This window comes from Pholcus phalangioides, unplaced genomic scaffold (genome assembly GCF_987345545.1).
Source record: "Pholcus phalangioides strain wild (caught in Gottingen) unplaced genomic scaffold, Ppha-v1.0 ptg000009l_1, whole genome shotgun sequence".
Taxonomy (NCBI): domain Eukaryota; kingdom Metazoa; phylum Arthropoda; class Arachnida; order Araneae; family Pholcidae; genus Pholcus; species Pholcus phalangioides.
Genome location: NW_028301602.1, coordinates 25,171,061 through 25,190,207, shown reverse-complemented (window position 1 = coordinate 25,190,207; position 19,147 = coordinate 25,171,061). Strand labels below are relative to the sequence as shown.

Genomic DNA, 19,147 nt, shown 5'->3' with positions numbered 1-19,147 from the left:
TTAGCAAATCAGAAATAACATTCTGGTGCGTCACATTCTGTACATTTTTTAGGAACGGGATGCGATGTTGGATATAGACTGACATACGCGATTTCCACCTAAAACCGAGATTCGTCACCGGAACTCAAATAATATGGTCAAATGCGTAAAAACCCACGCAAAAAATAATATGAGGTATTTATTGGGTTTTTTTTTCTCTTTCTTTAAAAACGTTCCTTATATCTCGTATGGAAAAACTCTTGGAAGCCTCTTATATCAGAGGACGACCTCCTCCTCCTCCTCTTACATTTACTGATAACACAAGCAAAGTATACGCCCTTACCTTTAACTTGAAGAGAATATGATTTCTCTCTCTCTTACAGTACATACACATATCATTGTTCAAAGCAAAGGTGACATCCGTCGTTGCTGCCATTGCCGTACTTTGTTCTTCTCTGACGAAACTGAACTCGGTCATCGTCAAAGCGGTGCATGAAAAACTCGCTCGCTTTTTTTTTTCATAACTAAAAACTTATAACGGACATATAACGTTGTTACAATGGGTTTGGGAAAGCACGAGACTGGGGATGAAGAGAATCCACCGTCTGAGGACGAATTGGCCGAAAAGCAGAGGCTGAATAACGAAGCCGAAAACATCGAGATGAAGAAAGTCCAGGTCCAGGAACCCAAGGAAGTGAAATATTCGCCGCCCGTCGTTTTGGGAAGCAACAGACCTTTGATGAAGACTTCGCATTTGAAATACGCTCTCTTGTCTTTCAACTGCATATTAGCGGTGAGTATGAAATATATTTGAATTCGATCGATCATTCTTAATGCCGGTAAAATTTGATTGTTCATATACGAACGAGAGCCATCGGTTCGACAATGAATTGGGAGATGGTATCTATATACATTAGCAGGACCATAACTAGGAATTTTGTAACTATTGAAAATGCGATCGCCGCCCCTTCAGTGTAAAGTTGATGAATTTTATGGCAGTGTTTCCGCTCCCCCACAAAATTTTCCTCCTGAGGCAGTTGCTTCCTTTCGTCGTCGTCCCAGTTTCGACCCTCTACATCAGTGGTTCTCAACCTGAAGCCATGTGCGCCCCCCTCGCTTGCGGTTCATGGATATTCCGGGGGTGGGGGGGAGAGCACGGGTTAAAATCAGGTAAAAGGGGAGCCACGACCCTTCACCCTCCCCCCCGTGAAGGGGGCTGTGAAAAATTAGCTTTCAAATGAAATATGTGAAAGGAGAAATATTACATTATTATTTTTCCATTATTTATGGAATCTTTATTAGTTGCCCATAGAACCAGGGCCATCCTGAACCACGGGCCCATGTGGACATGGCCTGGGGTTTCTCTTGCTAAGCTTGGGCCCCGGACATCACTTTGCCCTGGGACCCATGATATTGAAACGGCCATGGATAAAACCTCTGCAAGAAGGAAGCTCGCCAAACTCTGACCCCGCGGTAGGCACCACAGGCGTACGCAGAATTTTACCCGAGGGGGTGGGGGTTCGAAATTTTACCCGAGGGGGTGGGGGTTCGAAATATTTTTCATTCTGAAGGGGGGGGGGGGTTACGTTTTTTCCTGCAAAATAATACTATAATCTCGCCTTGGGGGGGGGGATTTCCCCATGAAGGTTAGAACCCCCCGTCCCCTTTTGTGATGTGTCCGGAGGGACGATTGTAGGTTCATTGGGTCGTCCCATGTTTTGCTCAGACCTATTTTTCACATTTAGTTCATTCCGTGGAGGGAACGATCACCCACCGTCTGGACGCAGTGTTGCAAAGATCGATTTTATTATAAAAATTTTTTGTTCATTCTAAATTTAGTTTTGATTAAACTCAATTGGATAAGTACAGAGGATCTCGATCTGGAATTAAGGTAAGGTGCCGTGGAACGCAGATCCTCCGAGGAGAAAATTTTGTTCTAAAGGAGTCAAATATTGTCACACACAGCGCAACAGGCCTACGACGGTAAAATCTTCAATCATTACACTTCACTCGTAGTTAGAAAAATTGATGGAAGACGGCAGCACTACACGCACAACAAGCATTACACGGAAAGGAACTTCATGTTAGGTTCACAACACGTACACGCACATTCCGGCATGCATCTGTTCGTTAGAAGTTCCATAGAGGAATGCGTAGAGATCCGTACATGGTTAAGTAGTTAGTTGTAGAAAGATTAAAATTTTCTTCCCCCCATGAAGGATACCGTCATGGTTCAACTGTTCGAATCCGGGGAAGAACATGTTCTTTTCCGACAAAGCCTGGGGTGACCACCAATAGATGGCGCATTGCCGGAGATGGTGTGCGGTAAAGTAGTCAGAAAACGTGATCGGAACTTGTGATGTACAACTGTGATTACCATAATATAGGAACATGTGTATACCGCAGCACTTACACTAGCAAAAGTAGGACGTAGGAATTCAGGTCCATGAGATAACTGTACCAAATGCGAAACCCGAATACTTTTGTATGCACCTGACATCGATGTGCTTTAAGAAATTGCTTTGAATGAACATGACTCGGGGTTCTTTAGGTCTCTTTCCCCACCCTGATTTCATTGGATTTTTGCGAACCGGTCTCCCATTTAAAAAAAAGTGTTCACGCAGAGAGTATGCAGACTCTGACCATGATACTTACTTAAGATGGAAGTTCATCTTCAATTCAAAATACGGAACACAGATGACAGCACCTGAAAGAACACGAAACAAGCACATGTCTAACAACATAAATACTTTAGGATCACGCATATACATACGCAACACGTTCCGACATGTACCGAGTCGTTATAAATTCCGGAGAGGAATGTGTTGGAGTTGCATGTACGGCTAAGTAATATAGTAGAACCTCTCTCGATAACGGACACCCATAGACCAAATATTTCTATTATGCATAGCAAAATTTATATAACCTTTCATATATATATATATATATAGATAGATTTTTATATAGATTCATTACACCAATTAATTATTTTTATCCATACATGATACGTGCACTACACATATTTTGCAATGAAAATTAAACTAAAATAAGTGAAGAAGATAAAGACATTTTTTCATAACAGCAATTATCATTCTCGTAATGTCAGCTTTCTTCACACATTTATCAACAATTAAAACAAACATTAGGGGCCATTCAAGTATTACGTAAGCAGATTTTCAGCCATTTTTGACCCCCTCCCCCTCCCTTGTCAGCAAAACACTGACCCCCCCCCCCGTCAGCAAAATTTCGTCAGCAGCTTAGAATATTTCATGTCTTCAAAAAGGTGTGGTTGATGACGTAAGCAACCTTCAAACCCCCCCCCCCCTGTCATCAAAAGTCAGCAAATCCGAAACCCCCCCCCCCCTCGATGCTGACGTAATACCTGAATGACCGCTTACCATTCGAATTCGCCCCATGCTAGTCCATAGTTATGTTCAGTTAATTAAGTAATTAGTGGACTGTCTTATATGTAAATGTGAAAGTATGTATGTATGTCTGTTCTTTATACAATTTTAGACCGATCGTCCCCAAATTTTGCACATATACACCAAACAGAACCAGGATTGAATCGTAAGTTACCTTAGAAGTTCATCAGAGCTAGGCAAGTGCCCGAAATGGGCGAAAAACCGACGAACAACAATGGTTCCTCGGCCCCAACAGTTTCACACTTTCGGAATGTTTACTTCGGTTTTTGTGGTTCCCTAACAATGCGTTTCAGGCATGCACATGTCGTCGCAGAGGAAACAGGCCTACACAACGTTACGTTACAATTATTCATTTTCATCACACTTCATTCATTATGAGTTGAGAAAAAACTCATAGTTTAAAAATTTGATTGCAGATGGCAGCACATAACAAACATTACACAGAAATAAACTTCACGGAAGGTTCACTATACATACACACACATTCCAACTTTTACCAATATGTTAGAAGTTCCGCAGAGGAATATGGACGAGGTGCGTGTCTGGTTTAGTAGACGTAGACATGCACATGCCTTTACAATGATTTGTCCCTTCTTTGATGCTGCCAGTATTATAGCTCATTCCTTTATAATGGTTTGTCGATTTTTCAATCCTCCCAGCAATTGAAAATCCGGGCAGCGCCGGGTAATGTTGCTAGCTTATCATATTTACTAATACGGGCTTGGACTTGGTTGAATGTGATAAATTCTCGATTCATGACCAAAAATTAATAAATTAGAGTGGAGAAAAATTATTTTGCCTGGTTTTATTTTCTGCTATCGAGAGTGCCAGCTAAGAGGGAGTGAAATGCATTAAATATGCAGAAAGACGTCATTCTTCCCTGCTAATGCAACAGATACGACTGATACGAAGAACTGGCTGAATGAAGAGATATCGGTGTTACAGGGACGGAAAATTCACTTCTGCCCTCATAGGGGCTCGAACCCCGTTGATGTCATTTGTGAGCTATTAGCAGAATGTTGAAGCCGTTCATTGCACCAAGCCATTTAGCATATACTCCAGTGGGGGAGGATAATTCTATCTGCCATAGTTGGTAGAGCGCTCTTCCGGCAAACAAGAGACCAAGGGTTCGAGTCCCCTTGAGGGCAACGGTGAATTTTCCTTCCCTGAAACACCGATATCTCTTCATTGAGCCAGTTTTCCGTACCTGTTGTAAATTCATCAAATCCAAATTCCATGGGACCGGGAATCAGAGGAGTGTCCGTTAGGAGAGGTTGGACTGTATTTGTCTCGCTGTTCATATCTGTATACTTGTATATATACGCGTCGCGTTGGTTTGAATCTCATAGTTGAATTTATATTCTCATAGGATCCTCTAGGCACCCTTCAATGAGGTCCCCGAGTTCCTTGTGTAACCTGATTTTCTTCGTATATGTCTGACTTCGCATATGTTTTTTATGATTGTATCTGAACGCATATACCCGTGACTGGGGGAACCTTAATATTTTTTTTTCTGCTTGTAACTCAAAATTTTCTTCAGCACGACCACGCCCTTCGGGGCAATGGGCTTATATAGCGTGAGCGACAGAGCCTAGCCGTGATCGATTCCTTCTATTCTGTTCTATATCAAATGCCCACTCTCTGTCCTAGGATAAATAAGTTAAAAACACTTTCTGCTTTTGAATCTAACTTGGCGCATATGTTTGAGCTTCCACTTATGGAAGAGGGATGGATGCCAAGCTGCCCACGCAAAACATGCAGCTATCTTCGAAATTGCTCATTCCAAGAAGTTAGGCCGCGAACCTCTGATTGCCAGACACAGAAAGAAAATCTGTCTGAAATCAGTTATATACTTCATGCTCTAATCCAATCAGCTCCTGTGTGTATATAATGATCGTGATACTAAGAAAGAACTCAAAACAATCACGAGTGTAAGCATTTAAAAAAAAATGCGCAGTTTTTTGTCCATAGTTGGTGGTCTCTTGAGTTGGTGAAATATTTTTCCACGGTTAATATTTTTAGGATAATTTTTCTTCACGTTTGGCGCCAGTGGCTTATATTCCAGGATAATGCGCGCTAAGCAAAGTAGTCTCTTAGTTACATTGCGAAGCTGCTTGCTTTGACGTGTGCGTACTATCAGTTCTCGCATTTTAGCGGTAAATTCCGATTCCATGCAGACCACACCCTGTGGGTATACCAGAGTGACCAGACAACAGCACGAAACTGAGAAATCAAGCCAACTTTCGCCAAATATCCCCTATTTTCACGAAATATTGTTTATTTACAACCATTTTCGCCTATAGTGCGTTCAATTATATTCCCCCGGAACAACTCAAAAATCGGCAGGTGTACGTCTTGACGGGACGCGTAGTCAACCGATTGGCTCTTTTATTTTATTATTTCTATTAAATATCGAATATTTTCTGCCAAAAAAATGGGAGAAGTTTCGCTTCTGATTACAACAAATACACGCTTTTTTTCAAGAACCGTTATAAGATACTTTCAGCGGTGATTATTGAGCTGTTATCATTCATAGGTTGCCTTCTTCTTGGCAAAAGATAAGAGGACAGTTGATAATAGTCTCTTTTTTTTTATTCAAGAGACGACTGAATTTCCTCTCGAAACGGTGAACTTTCTCTGATAACAAGGACATTTTTTTCCTTGGCATTTTATCTCTGGGTGTGAAACGTACAGGTACTTATCCGTCGTCGAATGGCAACACCCATTGCGAAACTCTCTAAAATGTGTGTTTTTGCGTGGGAAACCAATCTTGCAGTTGATACGGGAACCCCCCGATTGACTGACTAATAGGGGTGGACGGTGTCCGTTAAATTGAAATCCCCCCCCCCTGAAACAATAGATATCAGTAACTAAAAAGTTACTGGTTTTAATAACGAATCGGTACACGTTGGAATGTGCGTTTATGTGTTGTGAACCTGACGTGAAGAGTTTGTTTCTGTGTAGTGCTGTCATCTGCCATCAGTTTTTCTCACTATGAGTGAAGGGCAATGATTGAATAATTTTATCATTATAGGCCTGTTGCTCTCTTTGATCATTTGATCATTTTTATCGCATCACGGTCATTTTATGCACGCGAGGGCTAATTAGACCGGGACCTACAATTTAGTGCCGATTTCGAACGGCAGCCTTTTATATATACTCACTCGAGAGGTTGGTGCGAGACTCCACCACTCGACCACCACAGCTGCAACTATCTACACTAGGGATTCCGTTTGTACGTTAGCTGCACCATTGGAAATGAGGTTGAAATTTTGAGCTTCTCCCAGCACCTTTGCTTGCTTTTCAAGCATTTCTCTGGCACCCAAAAGTGAAGTGGCACACTGATTGGGATCATGACGTTATTATGTTCAATATACATAGTTTTATCCCCCAAAATACATCTCGTAGAACCCATGACTGTTAACATGGAACAATACTGCGCCATGACTAACCATCTGGGTGTCATCAGTCTGTAGCGATTTTTCTAAGCCTTTTTTACCATTATCACACCCCCCCCCCCCTAACAAGATCATGGCCCCGCCGCTCTGTCTGAATGAATAGAAAAAAAGTAGTTTGTTGAAAGAAGACCTGGGGCATGCTTGTTGAAATTCAAAAATACTTTCGGGAATTACTTTTCGAATTGCATATGTTTGTAGCAGTTTTTGCCAAAATAACTATAAGTCAATTTCTTCTTTCAAGCAGAGAATGGTGGATTTTTGAAGTTGTATTTGTGCTAATTTCGAAGCAATCTGACTCGTATCACATCTGATGAATTATTATGACTGCAAAATTGATTGCTATGTGAAATTGTTGTATTGCATTACTAGCGGGAATGTTAACTGCCAATTTGAATCTCTAGATCGGCAGTTAACATTGAACTCTGACTGGAAATCACTTTTCGAGTACTACTACCACTTAAAACTGCACATACACCTCGTACACATTCCTCTGGGAAATTTCGAACGAATCAGTGCATGCCGGAACAGAACATACGTCCACATTCATGTATATGCATGGCTATCGCGCGCGCGCGTGTGTGTGTGCGCGCATATTCTGTTGGTGTGAAACAGGTGCCACCTGTTTTCCATACTTTGCAGTGAGGATTGTAAATGATTGAAATTTTCATGTTCTGTAAGTGTCATGTTAAAGGTCTAATGTTAATGACTTTACTGTATGAAACCTCGAAAGAAGAAAAAAACCCTTACAGAAAAAAAAAATCTCAAGAATTTGTCTAAACAGTTACTTCTAAGTAATTACTTTCTATATGAATGTTACTTGATAAAAAAATTTCAAAGAACTGTACTCAACCTTTAGTGGCCTGCGGGCCACTTGTGTGATCTGCAAATGTGCCACGTGTCACTTAGGGGATTTGAAAGTTTACCACGGAGATGTGCCTCTTGAGTGATCTGGATATGTGCCACGGCAATTCCAGTGATCTGAATATACGCTTCGAGTCACAAACAGTTTGGGAAACTATGGACTAATGCAATAGGAAGGTCTAAAAAAATATGGACGATGTTTATCTGGATTGCTAAAAATCATTCGATTGGATCAGACTTAGGGCGTTTGCGTGAGATTGGGAGCAACTTGGTGTATGTGTATTGGATAGAGTTGTGGTTGCGGGATATGACAAAATATGCCTTGTTCAACGTGGAATTTTCGGATTGGATGGCAGCCAAAAGTTCGGGGAGTGGAGCTTGAAGGAAGTATCCTAGGTTTAATATGTTTCTGTTTTTTATTGATAAATTGGATCAACGTATGAGATTATCAGCTTTTTCTGCAGATGAGAAAATATAGTATGGAATCTGGAATCCTTGTGAGAGGCACTTTCTCCAGACCAGCTTGAAAGCAATCACAGCATGAGAAGATGAATTGCCTCAAGAATTGAATGGTAAAACTATTCCAGATGCAGCTCGGCTTACGGAATCGAGGATTATCATTTTGATGAGTGGTACGAATATTCTAAATACAATTATGCGATGGTCAAAGAAAATTGAAAATAATGTTGTGTTTCATACTAAAACAGGTCCATTCACGTCCTCGTCAAGTCATACTTCCGTTGTTTAGTTCGTACTGATCAACAGCATATCGTGCGGTATTTTGGAGAAATATAATGTAGGCTTGGTGGAGCGAGTGCAGCGGAGAGCCCCTAAGGCATTTTGCAGTAACCATCTCTTCATAGTGTTTTTGAGTTTCTGTATTTGCAAATGAACAATCTATATTGATCCAATATTATGGGTATTTTTTCCCCGGTCACCTATAAAACGAATTTCCCCTTTTCACTCTGATTTTTTTTTTTTTAAATTTTAGACAAAAACATACAAGACAGAAAGACAAAAAGAAAACTATGAAACAAACACTATTTGATTAATCCTTCCATTGGTCATAAACCAATTAACCAACCTAAAAACATTGACGGAAATGCGACAATTTTCTCGGCAACCTTAAAAAAAGTGTACAAAAACAATAATACCGATAGTAAATACATAATAAATAATTATACTCAATATCCAAATTAACTTTTTTTTTGAAAAATATTACTTGAATGAATTGAATGAATGTTTAAACGTTACACCTCTCTCTAAAAATTACAGTAATTAGTTAATTATCAAATAAAATGAACTGTTCAATATTCGTTATTTCAAATACGCAATTTATTATACTAGCTCTTTTAAACATATTAAGTGTAAGCTGTTGTCTATTAATACCATTAAAATCATTGCATACATAACCTTGGAGCAAGAAAGCATAAAGATTTTTTGTAAATTTTTTTTCTTGGTAATAGTATATGATATAGATTCTCTATTAAGTATAAGTAATTCTTTGTGTAATTGCTCCGTTAGGGTACCAGTCAGGGTTTTTAATACATGAAGAGCAGTGCTTTGTATAAATAAAGTTGACGTGCATTAAAATGAATTAGTGATACATTGACTCACGAGAAAATATTGTTAATGTGCAGAATATATCACCGAAAAAAACATATAAACGACTTATAGATAGAATATATTTTTTGTATGTTCCCTCCCCCCAGACAGTTAATCCATATAATATATGTTTAAATTCCCATGCGTAGAACACTTCTCTTCAACTGTTATACCAAATAATAGATCTTAGTTTAAACACCAAACTCATAATTGGTTAGTTTATTGGCAATTAAAGTAGTGTGATCTTTTCATTCCAAGTTGGACGAGATAACCAATCCGAGATATTTATAATTCATTACTCTTTCTATATAAGCACAATTACAATTTTTTATTTGTATTTTAAATCTGTTATTATCTTATTTCTTATATGCCTTGATTGTAGTGATCTGAAAATTCTTGAAAGGAACATTGCATTGAGAAATTCTCGACTCCCATTTCATCAAGTGTTTCAGTTCAATATAAACTTATTTATGTACAGGGTATTAAGAAAGTACCTAGGCCATTTCACTGCCGAACCGTTGATAGAGGCATGCATCCAATTAGAAAAGTATACAAATAAGCGTGCAGACCTCAGATACGTCATTCATATCGCAAGGGGTTGCATAGTTATTAAACTACAATAACCAACGTTTTATACGGAAACCCTGTCCTCAAAAATCCAATTAGAAAGTTGTGTTAACCCTGTGTTAAAAACCTGTGTTGTGTTAAACCCTGTGTTAAAAACCTGTGTTGTGTTAAGCCCTGTGTCTTCTCGGGAAAGAGAAAAATACTACGTCCGTAAGTGCAATTTTCAATGAGATATTAGAATTTTAAAAAATCGGAGGAAAAAACAGCATATATAAAGGAAAGAAGCGTTTTCCGTTAGATTTCACTGCTCTTTCCTAATTTTTCTCCGATTTTTTAAATTCTTATATGCAGTGGAAATCGCACTTACGAACGTATAATTTTTTTTTTTTTTTTTTTTGGCCATAGAAGAAACAACAACTTTCTCTAATTGGGTTTTTGAGTACAAGGCGTCAGAACAAAAAGTTAGTTCTTGTTGGATACATTTTCATTTTGATACTTTTTCTAATTGAATGTATGTCTCTAGGATCATCGGTTCACCTCTAAAATGTAGCCCAAGGATTTTCCTTATTTCCCTATATTGTATAATACCAATTACGCACAAACTGATTGATCGCATGCTTTATTTTGCTTTATTTTTATTGTGTATGTACGCAGCTGCTGGGATTACTAATCGTCATACTGGCCACTTGGGTTAGGGCTGATCCCGAATTCTTCCGGTATGGTCAGACTCTACAAATTAAGGAATTCTACACGGTGTGTTACCTGTTGATCTTCGCGGGGATCATACTATTGCTGGTGGCTTTCTTGGGTTGTTGCGGCGTCTTCTTCGAGAGCCAGAACATACTCCTGGCGGTGAGTACCAATCGATCGATTCACGTTTATTATACATATTTTCTAGCAGAATACGATTAAAAGATCGATATATTCATAATTTATAAATTTTAATTGTGTTTTTCCGTTTACAGTATTTCATCATTTACACGATTATATTCATCATAGAACTTGCTGCTTTGATCCTAATCTTCAGCGCACCGTACAGCAAAACGGTTTGTAGCTTTCATTCTCACTAATGCAGTCACACAAATAGGCATTTTCTTCCATAATAGGAAACATTTAAAAGTTTAATTTATAGGCCTCTGAATAGACTTTCATCCACCGCTAGAAGATGCTTAGCCTTGATTCCTCTCGTCACGTGTTCACAAAATGTTACGGGATTCGATAATATATATATATATCATTTAAAAATATTATTAATAAAATGAATAGGATTATTACAAGACTATTCCCATCGAGAGCCAACAGATGGCACCACTTGAAATGCGTACGAGCAGGATTTGTCGTTACTGTCACTCTGAAACTTTATCGTTATCACTGAATATCACCATGGGAAGTGTTGCCGAGAAGGTAAAAAGAAATCTAGGTTTTTTGCTGGCCAATCAAGTCGGAAAAACTAACTATTTAGCAGCTATGCAGGAAAAATTATTCTGTGTAGTGTTGTATTCTAGTTTTATTTTCGAAATATAATGAATATTCTTCCCTAAATTTCCGAAATACTTCGCGCAGGTGAAGATATTCTTCAGAGACCTGGGGTGGGGGGTCACGATGATGAGATGTCGATTCACATTTTAGCATTTCTCAACCATTATGAACCCCAGGGCCACTAAAATTTCTGAAATAATTTGATGGGTGTCAATCATGGGTGGCTATTAATTTGCTGAGTGTCACCTATTTTTTTGAGCTCATTTGAATATCATCAATCTCTTCACACCTGAGCGAAAACTGACTATTAATTATTATTTTTTTGATTGATTTGTGTTCACTGTATGTCAAAATGTCCTTTAAAAGAATAAAAATAATTAAGTAAAATAACAAATTAATTAATGAATTTGGGTCAATATCTTTACTAAGACCATTCAAGTTAGGTATATATATGTGTACATCAGATCCCAACTTAAAAAAAAACGTATCATTGAAAACCATTTAAAACTTAAAAATGCGGTACACAATCATATGTGTACCTTTACTAAAACCATTTAAATAAACTCATATCTCATTATTTCCAGCAGAATGAGCACTTTTCGTAACTTTTTACAATTGCTGTAAGGAGCATCTTTTTTTTCTTTTACTCATCTTCTTATGCCATGTGGCGATATTTGTTCCATTCTGGAGAATAAAGATACTTCAGGATGTCTATTAAACATGTGTCATGTTTCATTTCTTCGAAGGATGTCTGTCATTAGGTATAACGAAAAATAATACTGTTCCTTAGCAGTTGTCAAGCACAGTGTATTTTTGTTATGCCTCCACCCACAACGCTACACATGGATGGAAATCAAAGAGACCGACCTTAACTTTAGATTAAAAACATGGGAGATAGAGGAGCTTTAGAGAGTTTTGTATATATATAGATATAACTTACTTTAATATATTAAAACCTCTACAATATGCACAGCAAGTCTGTTCTCGCGCAAAGCCCATGTAGTATGTTGTTTTTGGAGCTGTGAATGAAAAGTCTTGATAAGTTTTCTCTCAACAGATGTCAAGAGCCCTAGAAGATCAGATCAAGAAACAGGTCGACCGTAGGGAAAACGATCAAGGCGCCGCCATGTTCATGGATTTCATACAACAGCACGTAAGTCCATACACTGTGCCCATAAAAAAGATAATGATTTTGTTAATATAAGTATTTATTGATTCACAATTTATCCCACCATGAAATATTGTAATCGAATTATTAGCTGTTGTTTAGTTATTAGTTGCTGTTATTAGTTTTTATCCGAAGTCAGTCAACTGAGATCATGATGGTCTTGAGGTGACTCAACGGTACATGTAGTCTATCCATAATGTACGTGTGGCGAACTCTTGCACCTGCTTCTCGCTGGCACCTGCCTAGTCCAGCAAGCGACAAAAGATAAGGACACTCACGCACACTCTCTTAACTGTCTCGAGACCAGTCGGTCACATTAACCAGCTCATTATTATATTTAAAAATGTTTAATATCCCTGTGAAATAAATTGTATTAAATTTCATTTTTAAAGTACGCTATTCAAATAATGCGTCAGTCTAAAATGCAGAGGCCGTTTTTGTTTCATCCACTCTTGCGTCAATAAGATGGAGGCCACGGAAACTGTTTACAAAATTTACCGATAGAATAATATAAAAATATTGAGTTAATTTTGTCTCATCCAAGCCGAAAAAGAATCTTTCCAATCCGTTCATTTATGAATCATCTTGACTATTCGTTGTTTTTCAGACGGTATAAGTATTTGTGTTTCCCAACTTCGTGGCGCGAATGCGAACCCAGTCTCTCAGTCAAAAAGTCTCGCCTCGGAAAGCAACAGGTCTCTACAATGGTACAAATATTCAATCATTAAACTTCACTCACTTCACTTCCGTCATATTGATGTCATCTGCCACTTTAACTTCGGATATATAATGCTTTCGGATATGGCTGCCATTATATGGAAAAAAATATAATGGCAGCAACACTAGAAGGTAAAACACGCGTAACTCAAATATGATAAAAATGATAGGAGCTATACAAATACACACGCAGCACTTTCCGCTATCCATAAATCAGTTAGAAATTCCATACAGGAATGTTTACATAAGAGGTACATGTACAGTTAAATAGTAGTATCTCGTCAAGCTCGACAGATCGCATGCAGCAGCATCTACAGGTAATTTTTTTAAGCAATTTGTGTATCCAGTACAGGTTAAAATTTGTTGTAATAAAACTTCCTCCAATAAAATTTTGGCAAAGAGTGAATTTCTAACCGTTTTTGTGCTATTCACTTTCCACAACATTCTGCGTAACTTTTCAAGCTGCTAAAGTTGAAAGCTGTAAACAAGCATTGCTGGTTTCAAGCTGCTAAAAGTTGAAAGCTGTAAACAAGCATTGCTGGTTTCAAGCTGCTAAAAGTTGAAAGCTGTAAACAAGCATTGCTGGTTTCAAGCTGCTAAAAGTTGAAAGCTGTAAACAAGCATTGCTGGTTTCAAGCTGCTAAAAGTTGAAAGCTGTAAACAAGCATAACGGAAATTCAACAATTTTGGTATCTTCTCTCTCAATTAGAATCTTGTGATATCACAAACTATCGGTCAGGCGGTCCATAAAATCCATAGTATAAATATAATCCATACGGTATTCCTCGCGTATCTGTACAGTCTTGAATGAAATGTTTATGGGTCTTTTTTGAAGGATTTCTAAACAGGTTATACGTCCGGTTCTGAACAGGTTATTATGTCCTACTGACAAAGCGTTCTTTTGTCAGTAGGACAAAGTAAAAATACTGCTTAATTTTTTTTTCAAGTCATTGTTTAGAATACTGAATATTTGGGATCACTAATGGCGTTATCAATATTATTGAGCTTTAATATTCTTTCTTTTTTATTTAAAAATTAAGTTATCGATATTATTTATTTAAAAAGAAATGCGATAAACATGTTGGGGTAAATCGAGAAGGTATCCATACTTAGAATAAGACAACCATAAGTATTCTTTATGGGCATTGTATAATATTTTATCATGTGTATATATTGTTTATAGTTTCTGTTAATTTCATTTTTAATTGGGTTGCTGTATTTTTGAAATATATGACATCCATATTTTTATGGGCATCTTTTTCTCAGCCACTTCGTTGGGCATTTTGCCTGTTGTGGCGTTGTATTTGTATTTGTGTATCATGAGCTCCAAGAAAAGTCAAATAATTAATTAATTTATTTCAAAATCATATGACAACAATTATCGCATGATTTTGAAATGTATTAATTATTTGTGTTGAATAATTCAGGAGTTTAGAGCACAAGGGATATAAATACAAATAAATACAATTGGCTGTTGTCACAGTCACAACAGCCAAAATGCCCAACGAGGTGTCTGATAAAATGGCTGGGCAATGTTGAGTATAAAACGCATATACTTAATATTGGTCTTATACCCCTTGTGGTTCAGATTCCTTCAATTCTAATTATGCTTCTGTTTTTTCTCATAGCTGAAATGTTGTGGTGCCGAAACCCAACAAGATTACGTTCTCCAAGCTCCTCGCTCTTGCCTGAATCCTGAAAACGCCGTTGCTTACAGCAAAGTAAGTGAATACCTCGTAATTCGAAAATCTTTATCCACATTTTCAAATATGACGCTAAATACATATGTTACGGCCAAAGCCCGAAGTGCGACCAATTCGCAAATTGGACAAATGTTTTGGCCAAAAATTGGCATGAATTGCGGAAATGTTTCGGACTTCAACCGGCCATTTCGCGAAGTGGCGGGAGATCCTCGGGCAAAGATTGATGTACTGATCTAAGACGGGCCGGTAACAGCTAAATCTGGTTTTTTTTTAATCGCCAACATATGATACGTGTCTATATATAGCACGTGTATTGGAGGCTCCATGTGATGAGAGAAAACAAAAGTGAAATTTGAGAGAAAAAATTATAAAAATAATTTTATCAACATATAGTTTTTTCTGCACAAATTTTGGAAAAAAAATGATTACCGCATTGTGACTGTGGTTTGATAGGTTGCCATAACTAACGTGGACATGATTATCGCGAAAAAATACACCAACTTGGCGATGATCCCGAATCATGCTTTTCGTTATCGGACTTCAGCCAGGGATCAGCTGCCACTTTGCGAACTGGCCGGCCTCATCGCGGATTGGCCAATTTCGGGCTTTGGCAGTAATATATATATATATATATATATAATCTACAATAACTCATAATTTATTTACAGGGCTGCGCTTCGACAATGCTGCATTACTTGAAAACAAAAGCCGGGATCATCGGAGGAGTATCTGTCCCGATCCTGCTATTCCAATTACTAGCACTATTAGTATGTTATTGCCTGTTGTACAACATCAGGAAAGAAAGCGGATACGCCATGTGATTGGCTTGTTCTTCCACTGAAGACCGCCATCATTCTTTTCGAGACTGTGTTCCTCTATGTATAGGAAAGTAATGTCTTGACATTCTTCCTCTTCGCAAAGAACATTCATGTGTTTCCCACATTAAAAATAGTATTTTATAAATGTTCCTTCGCTTGAAAATAAACACGTTTCTTGTAGTAGATACGAGATATTTCAACACCCTCTGCCATCTTGTTGGTTATTCTAAATATTAAGAAATTTATTGATTTTTTTTGCAATTAAATCTTTTATTTGCTGGTATTCGAGATGGTTGAGGAATTTTGTGAGCGTGTTATTATGTAGTTAAAATGTTCTCCGCATGTGTTTTTTTTTTCCTATTATTACTATGACATTCGATAAAACTCCATGTTTATTTGTTTTCAATTGACGAGCTTTGTGTTATATTATACATATGTATACGTGTGCTCTATGTTTCCTAGTTTTTACGATTCTGTACTGAATTGATTTGGAAGTAAATTTGAAATTCTCGTATAAATGTATTGAATATGAAAATTCATTTCAACCTTCCAGCGCATGCGCGGCCTCTATATCAGCATGAAAAGTCACGTGTATTTTCTAGTTACGTTAATGAAAAGTTCAAATTTGCGAATGTCCAGTAACAAAAATTTTGATATAATTTTACATAGCTAATAAATACCGAATATACAGTATAAATGAAAATTACATTTAGTTTTACACAAAAACCCGACATCATTATGTAAATGAGCAAAGGAACTAAAAATTTCTTGACTAAAGTTACTGACTAGTCATTGCAAACATTATACACATTTTCCTAAAAAACTACATTTCTCATATACGACAATTATCAATTCACAAAATCGAAGCTTTGCAGTCCGAGCAAAAATGGACAGCACAGCGATTAAAATCTCGTAACTAACATTAACAGGGTAGCAAAGCGACACAACCGGTTGTGTTTGATCAATGACGCCACGCATGATGTCAGCTTGTCCAGCTCTGGCCAACACTATCTATAGCAGAAGGCTTCCGCGCGAAGCTCGTGATGTCTCTTAAGAAAGGCATCTCACCTACAGCCATTCGATATATCAAGCTGACGCATGCGCCATCTTTACTTTTTTTTGTAGTATATCCAATCGCTAAAGGTGAGATGACTTTCAATGATGTCACGAGCTTCGCGCGGAGGCCTTCTAATATAGATGGTGTTGTTCCGTCATGAAACAGCCCGTATCATTATACAGGGTGGTCTGTTAATTGACCGACAAACTCTGAGGGCCGTTAGTAGACATCAAGAAGAACAAAAATTCCGATGGAACATGGTGTCGCATACCACGTTGAGAGGATGAAAATCGCATGCAGGTTTCGACATCACGCTGGAACGACAAAAAGTACAAAAATAAGTACAGAAGGATTTATTTGATTAATTATTACAAGGGTTGTTGGAAAAGTGGCGGCCGCACAGTCTAGAACGACGTTAAAACAATTCCCAGACGCCCTCGAAGATACCAGGTATGCTTTTGATGTCCGTTTCGTCGTCCGCGGAGTGTGATCCTACCCCTGCGCATGTGTTTCGCGACGCTGCTTACGTCAGATATGATGAGTGAACCCCCGAACGCATTCAGCGATCAACTGACATCCACCTTTCGTCTCCTCTGGACTCTGAGCCTGCATGCATTTTTCGCGATTTTCACACTCTCAACGTGATTTGCGACACTGTGTTTCATTTCAATTTTTGTTCCTCTTGATGCCTACTAACAACCCTCTGAGTTTGTTTGTCCATTAACAGATCAACCTGTATAGCCAAGGACTGTAGCGTCTTCTAGCGTACAATTCGACCGAATTTATCACGTGCTTATCTCCTGCATACATCCGCTGGAAGGTTAATTTTGGGATCTCGTTGTGTTGAGGATTTGTAATTACCCGTCTCACGCCTTCATCACGTGGTATGTTTTTTTTTTTTTGATGCAGCTGCAGAAGCTCCCTGTTTGGCGTCTTCAGTGCTATTTTAGTGATCTGAATGCAGTGGCTGCTAATAACCTGGTTTGGTTCAAAAGGAGGACCACCCTCCGAAGAGCAGGATAATTTGGGTTGGATTGGTTGGTCCCATAAAATACTAGACTATCCTAGGAACCTGCACAATAAGGTCTTCTGGATCATCGCCTTGGACCCACGCCGGCCCGTGATGAAAAATTCTTGGAGGGAGAGCAAAATCGCCTTAAATTTTATTGGTATACGAATAATCTATACTATTTTTGCTAGTCAAATTATTTTTTACATTATCTGCATATTTATGCCGTACCACAGGCGGAGATACGCGGGGCATGGGGGGATCAATGCGTCCCAGCGTCAATCACGGAGCCGACTGACCAAATGGATATGATTTTTTTTTGAGTTGCTATCGTCGTCATCATGTTCCCCCAGCTTTTCATATTTACATCTGCTGACGTTCCGTACGTAATAATATTGCGTTCATGATATTACCGGTCATAATTCGAACAATTAACTTGACTGATATTCGTCAGGCAAAATTGTTACATTTGCGGGCATTTCTGAAAAAGCTCCCAAAAGCCCCGTTCACATGTACAATAAAACATCCCGGGAAGTTCCCGGTAACGGGGATTTTCGCTACAAACCGTTCACATGACGTTAAGTTTATGCCGGTAATCCCCCCTCTTCTTTCTGGAAGTTGTCACTGGTTACGTAGGTTGAACGGAAGTGATTGATTCAAGATGGTTGACGAAGGAGCTTATAGCAGTTTCCGCGGCGCAAAGGATTATGGGAGAGAAGGGCGGTGTCGACATCCAATCCACCCCAAGAAAGATGGGCTTTTTTTGATGAGCTTCTCTCCCACCTTCTTCTTCCCTACGAGGGGAAAAAAGTTGTCATGCCGGTAATTACCACCAAAGCGACCCCCAATCTTGCACATGTGAACGGGACTATAGTCTTACTATCTCTATCCTAAAAGAAGGTTTCTTTTTCCTTCGAAAGCGTTGGTTTTGAGCCAGATGCGATTTGTCATAAAAATCAGTATTGAGTGTTGTTTGTATCCTAATTTCTTTATTTCTGAATAGACGAGGTGACACCATCTCCTTCCCCACTTCAGCGTACTGCATTGGCTGTTGGTTAGCAAACAATGATTCTGGGAAATTCGACGGCGATCGGTCAAAGCGAGTAAAAATTTATGTGAGAAAAAACACACATCCAAACTCTCGTGTCGAAGAAGAGAGACATGTTTTAGAGTGGGGAAAAAATTTTCCCCCGAAGAAAAAGAAAAATAATGACGAAAACCCCTGAAAAAGAGGACAAAAGGGAGAATTTTCTAAAATGTAGGTGGACGCTTTAAATGGCATAAAAAAGGAAGACGCTTGG

The 19,147-nt window shown here is 38.5% G+C and overlaps 1 protein-coding gene across 1 annotated transcript; it reads left to right on the top strand.

Annotated features, from left to right (window-relative positions):
- The first annotated feature begins 356 nt into the window (after nucleotides 1-356).
- On the top strand, nucleotides 357-16,186 carry LOC149082599 (23 kDa integral membrane protein-like). Its single transcript, XM_089235866.1, has 6 exons — nucleotides 357-772; nucleotides 10,550-10,747; nucleotides 10,861-10,941; nucleotides 12,432-12,527; nucleotides 14,888-14,980; nucleotides 15,631-16,186. The coding sequence occupies exons 1-6, from the start codon at nucleotides 539-541 to the stop codon at nucleotides 15,781-15,783; spliced, it is 855 nt and encodes a 284-aa protein (XP_089091992.1). The 5' UTR covers nucleotides 357-538; the 3' UTR covers nucleotides 15,784-16,186.
- The last annotated feature ends 2,961 nt before the right edge of the window (nucleotides 16,187-19,147 follow it).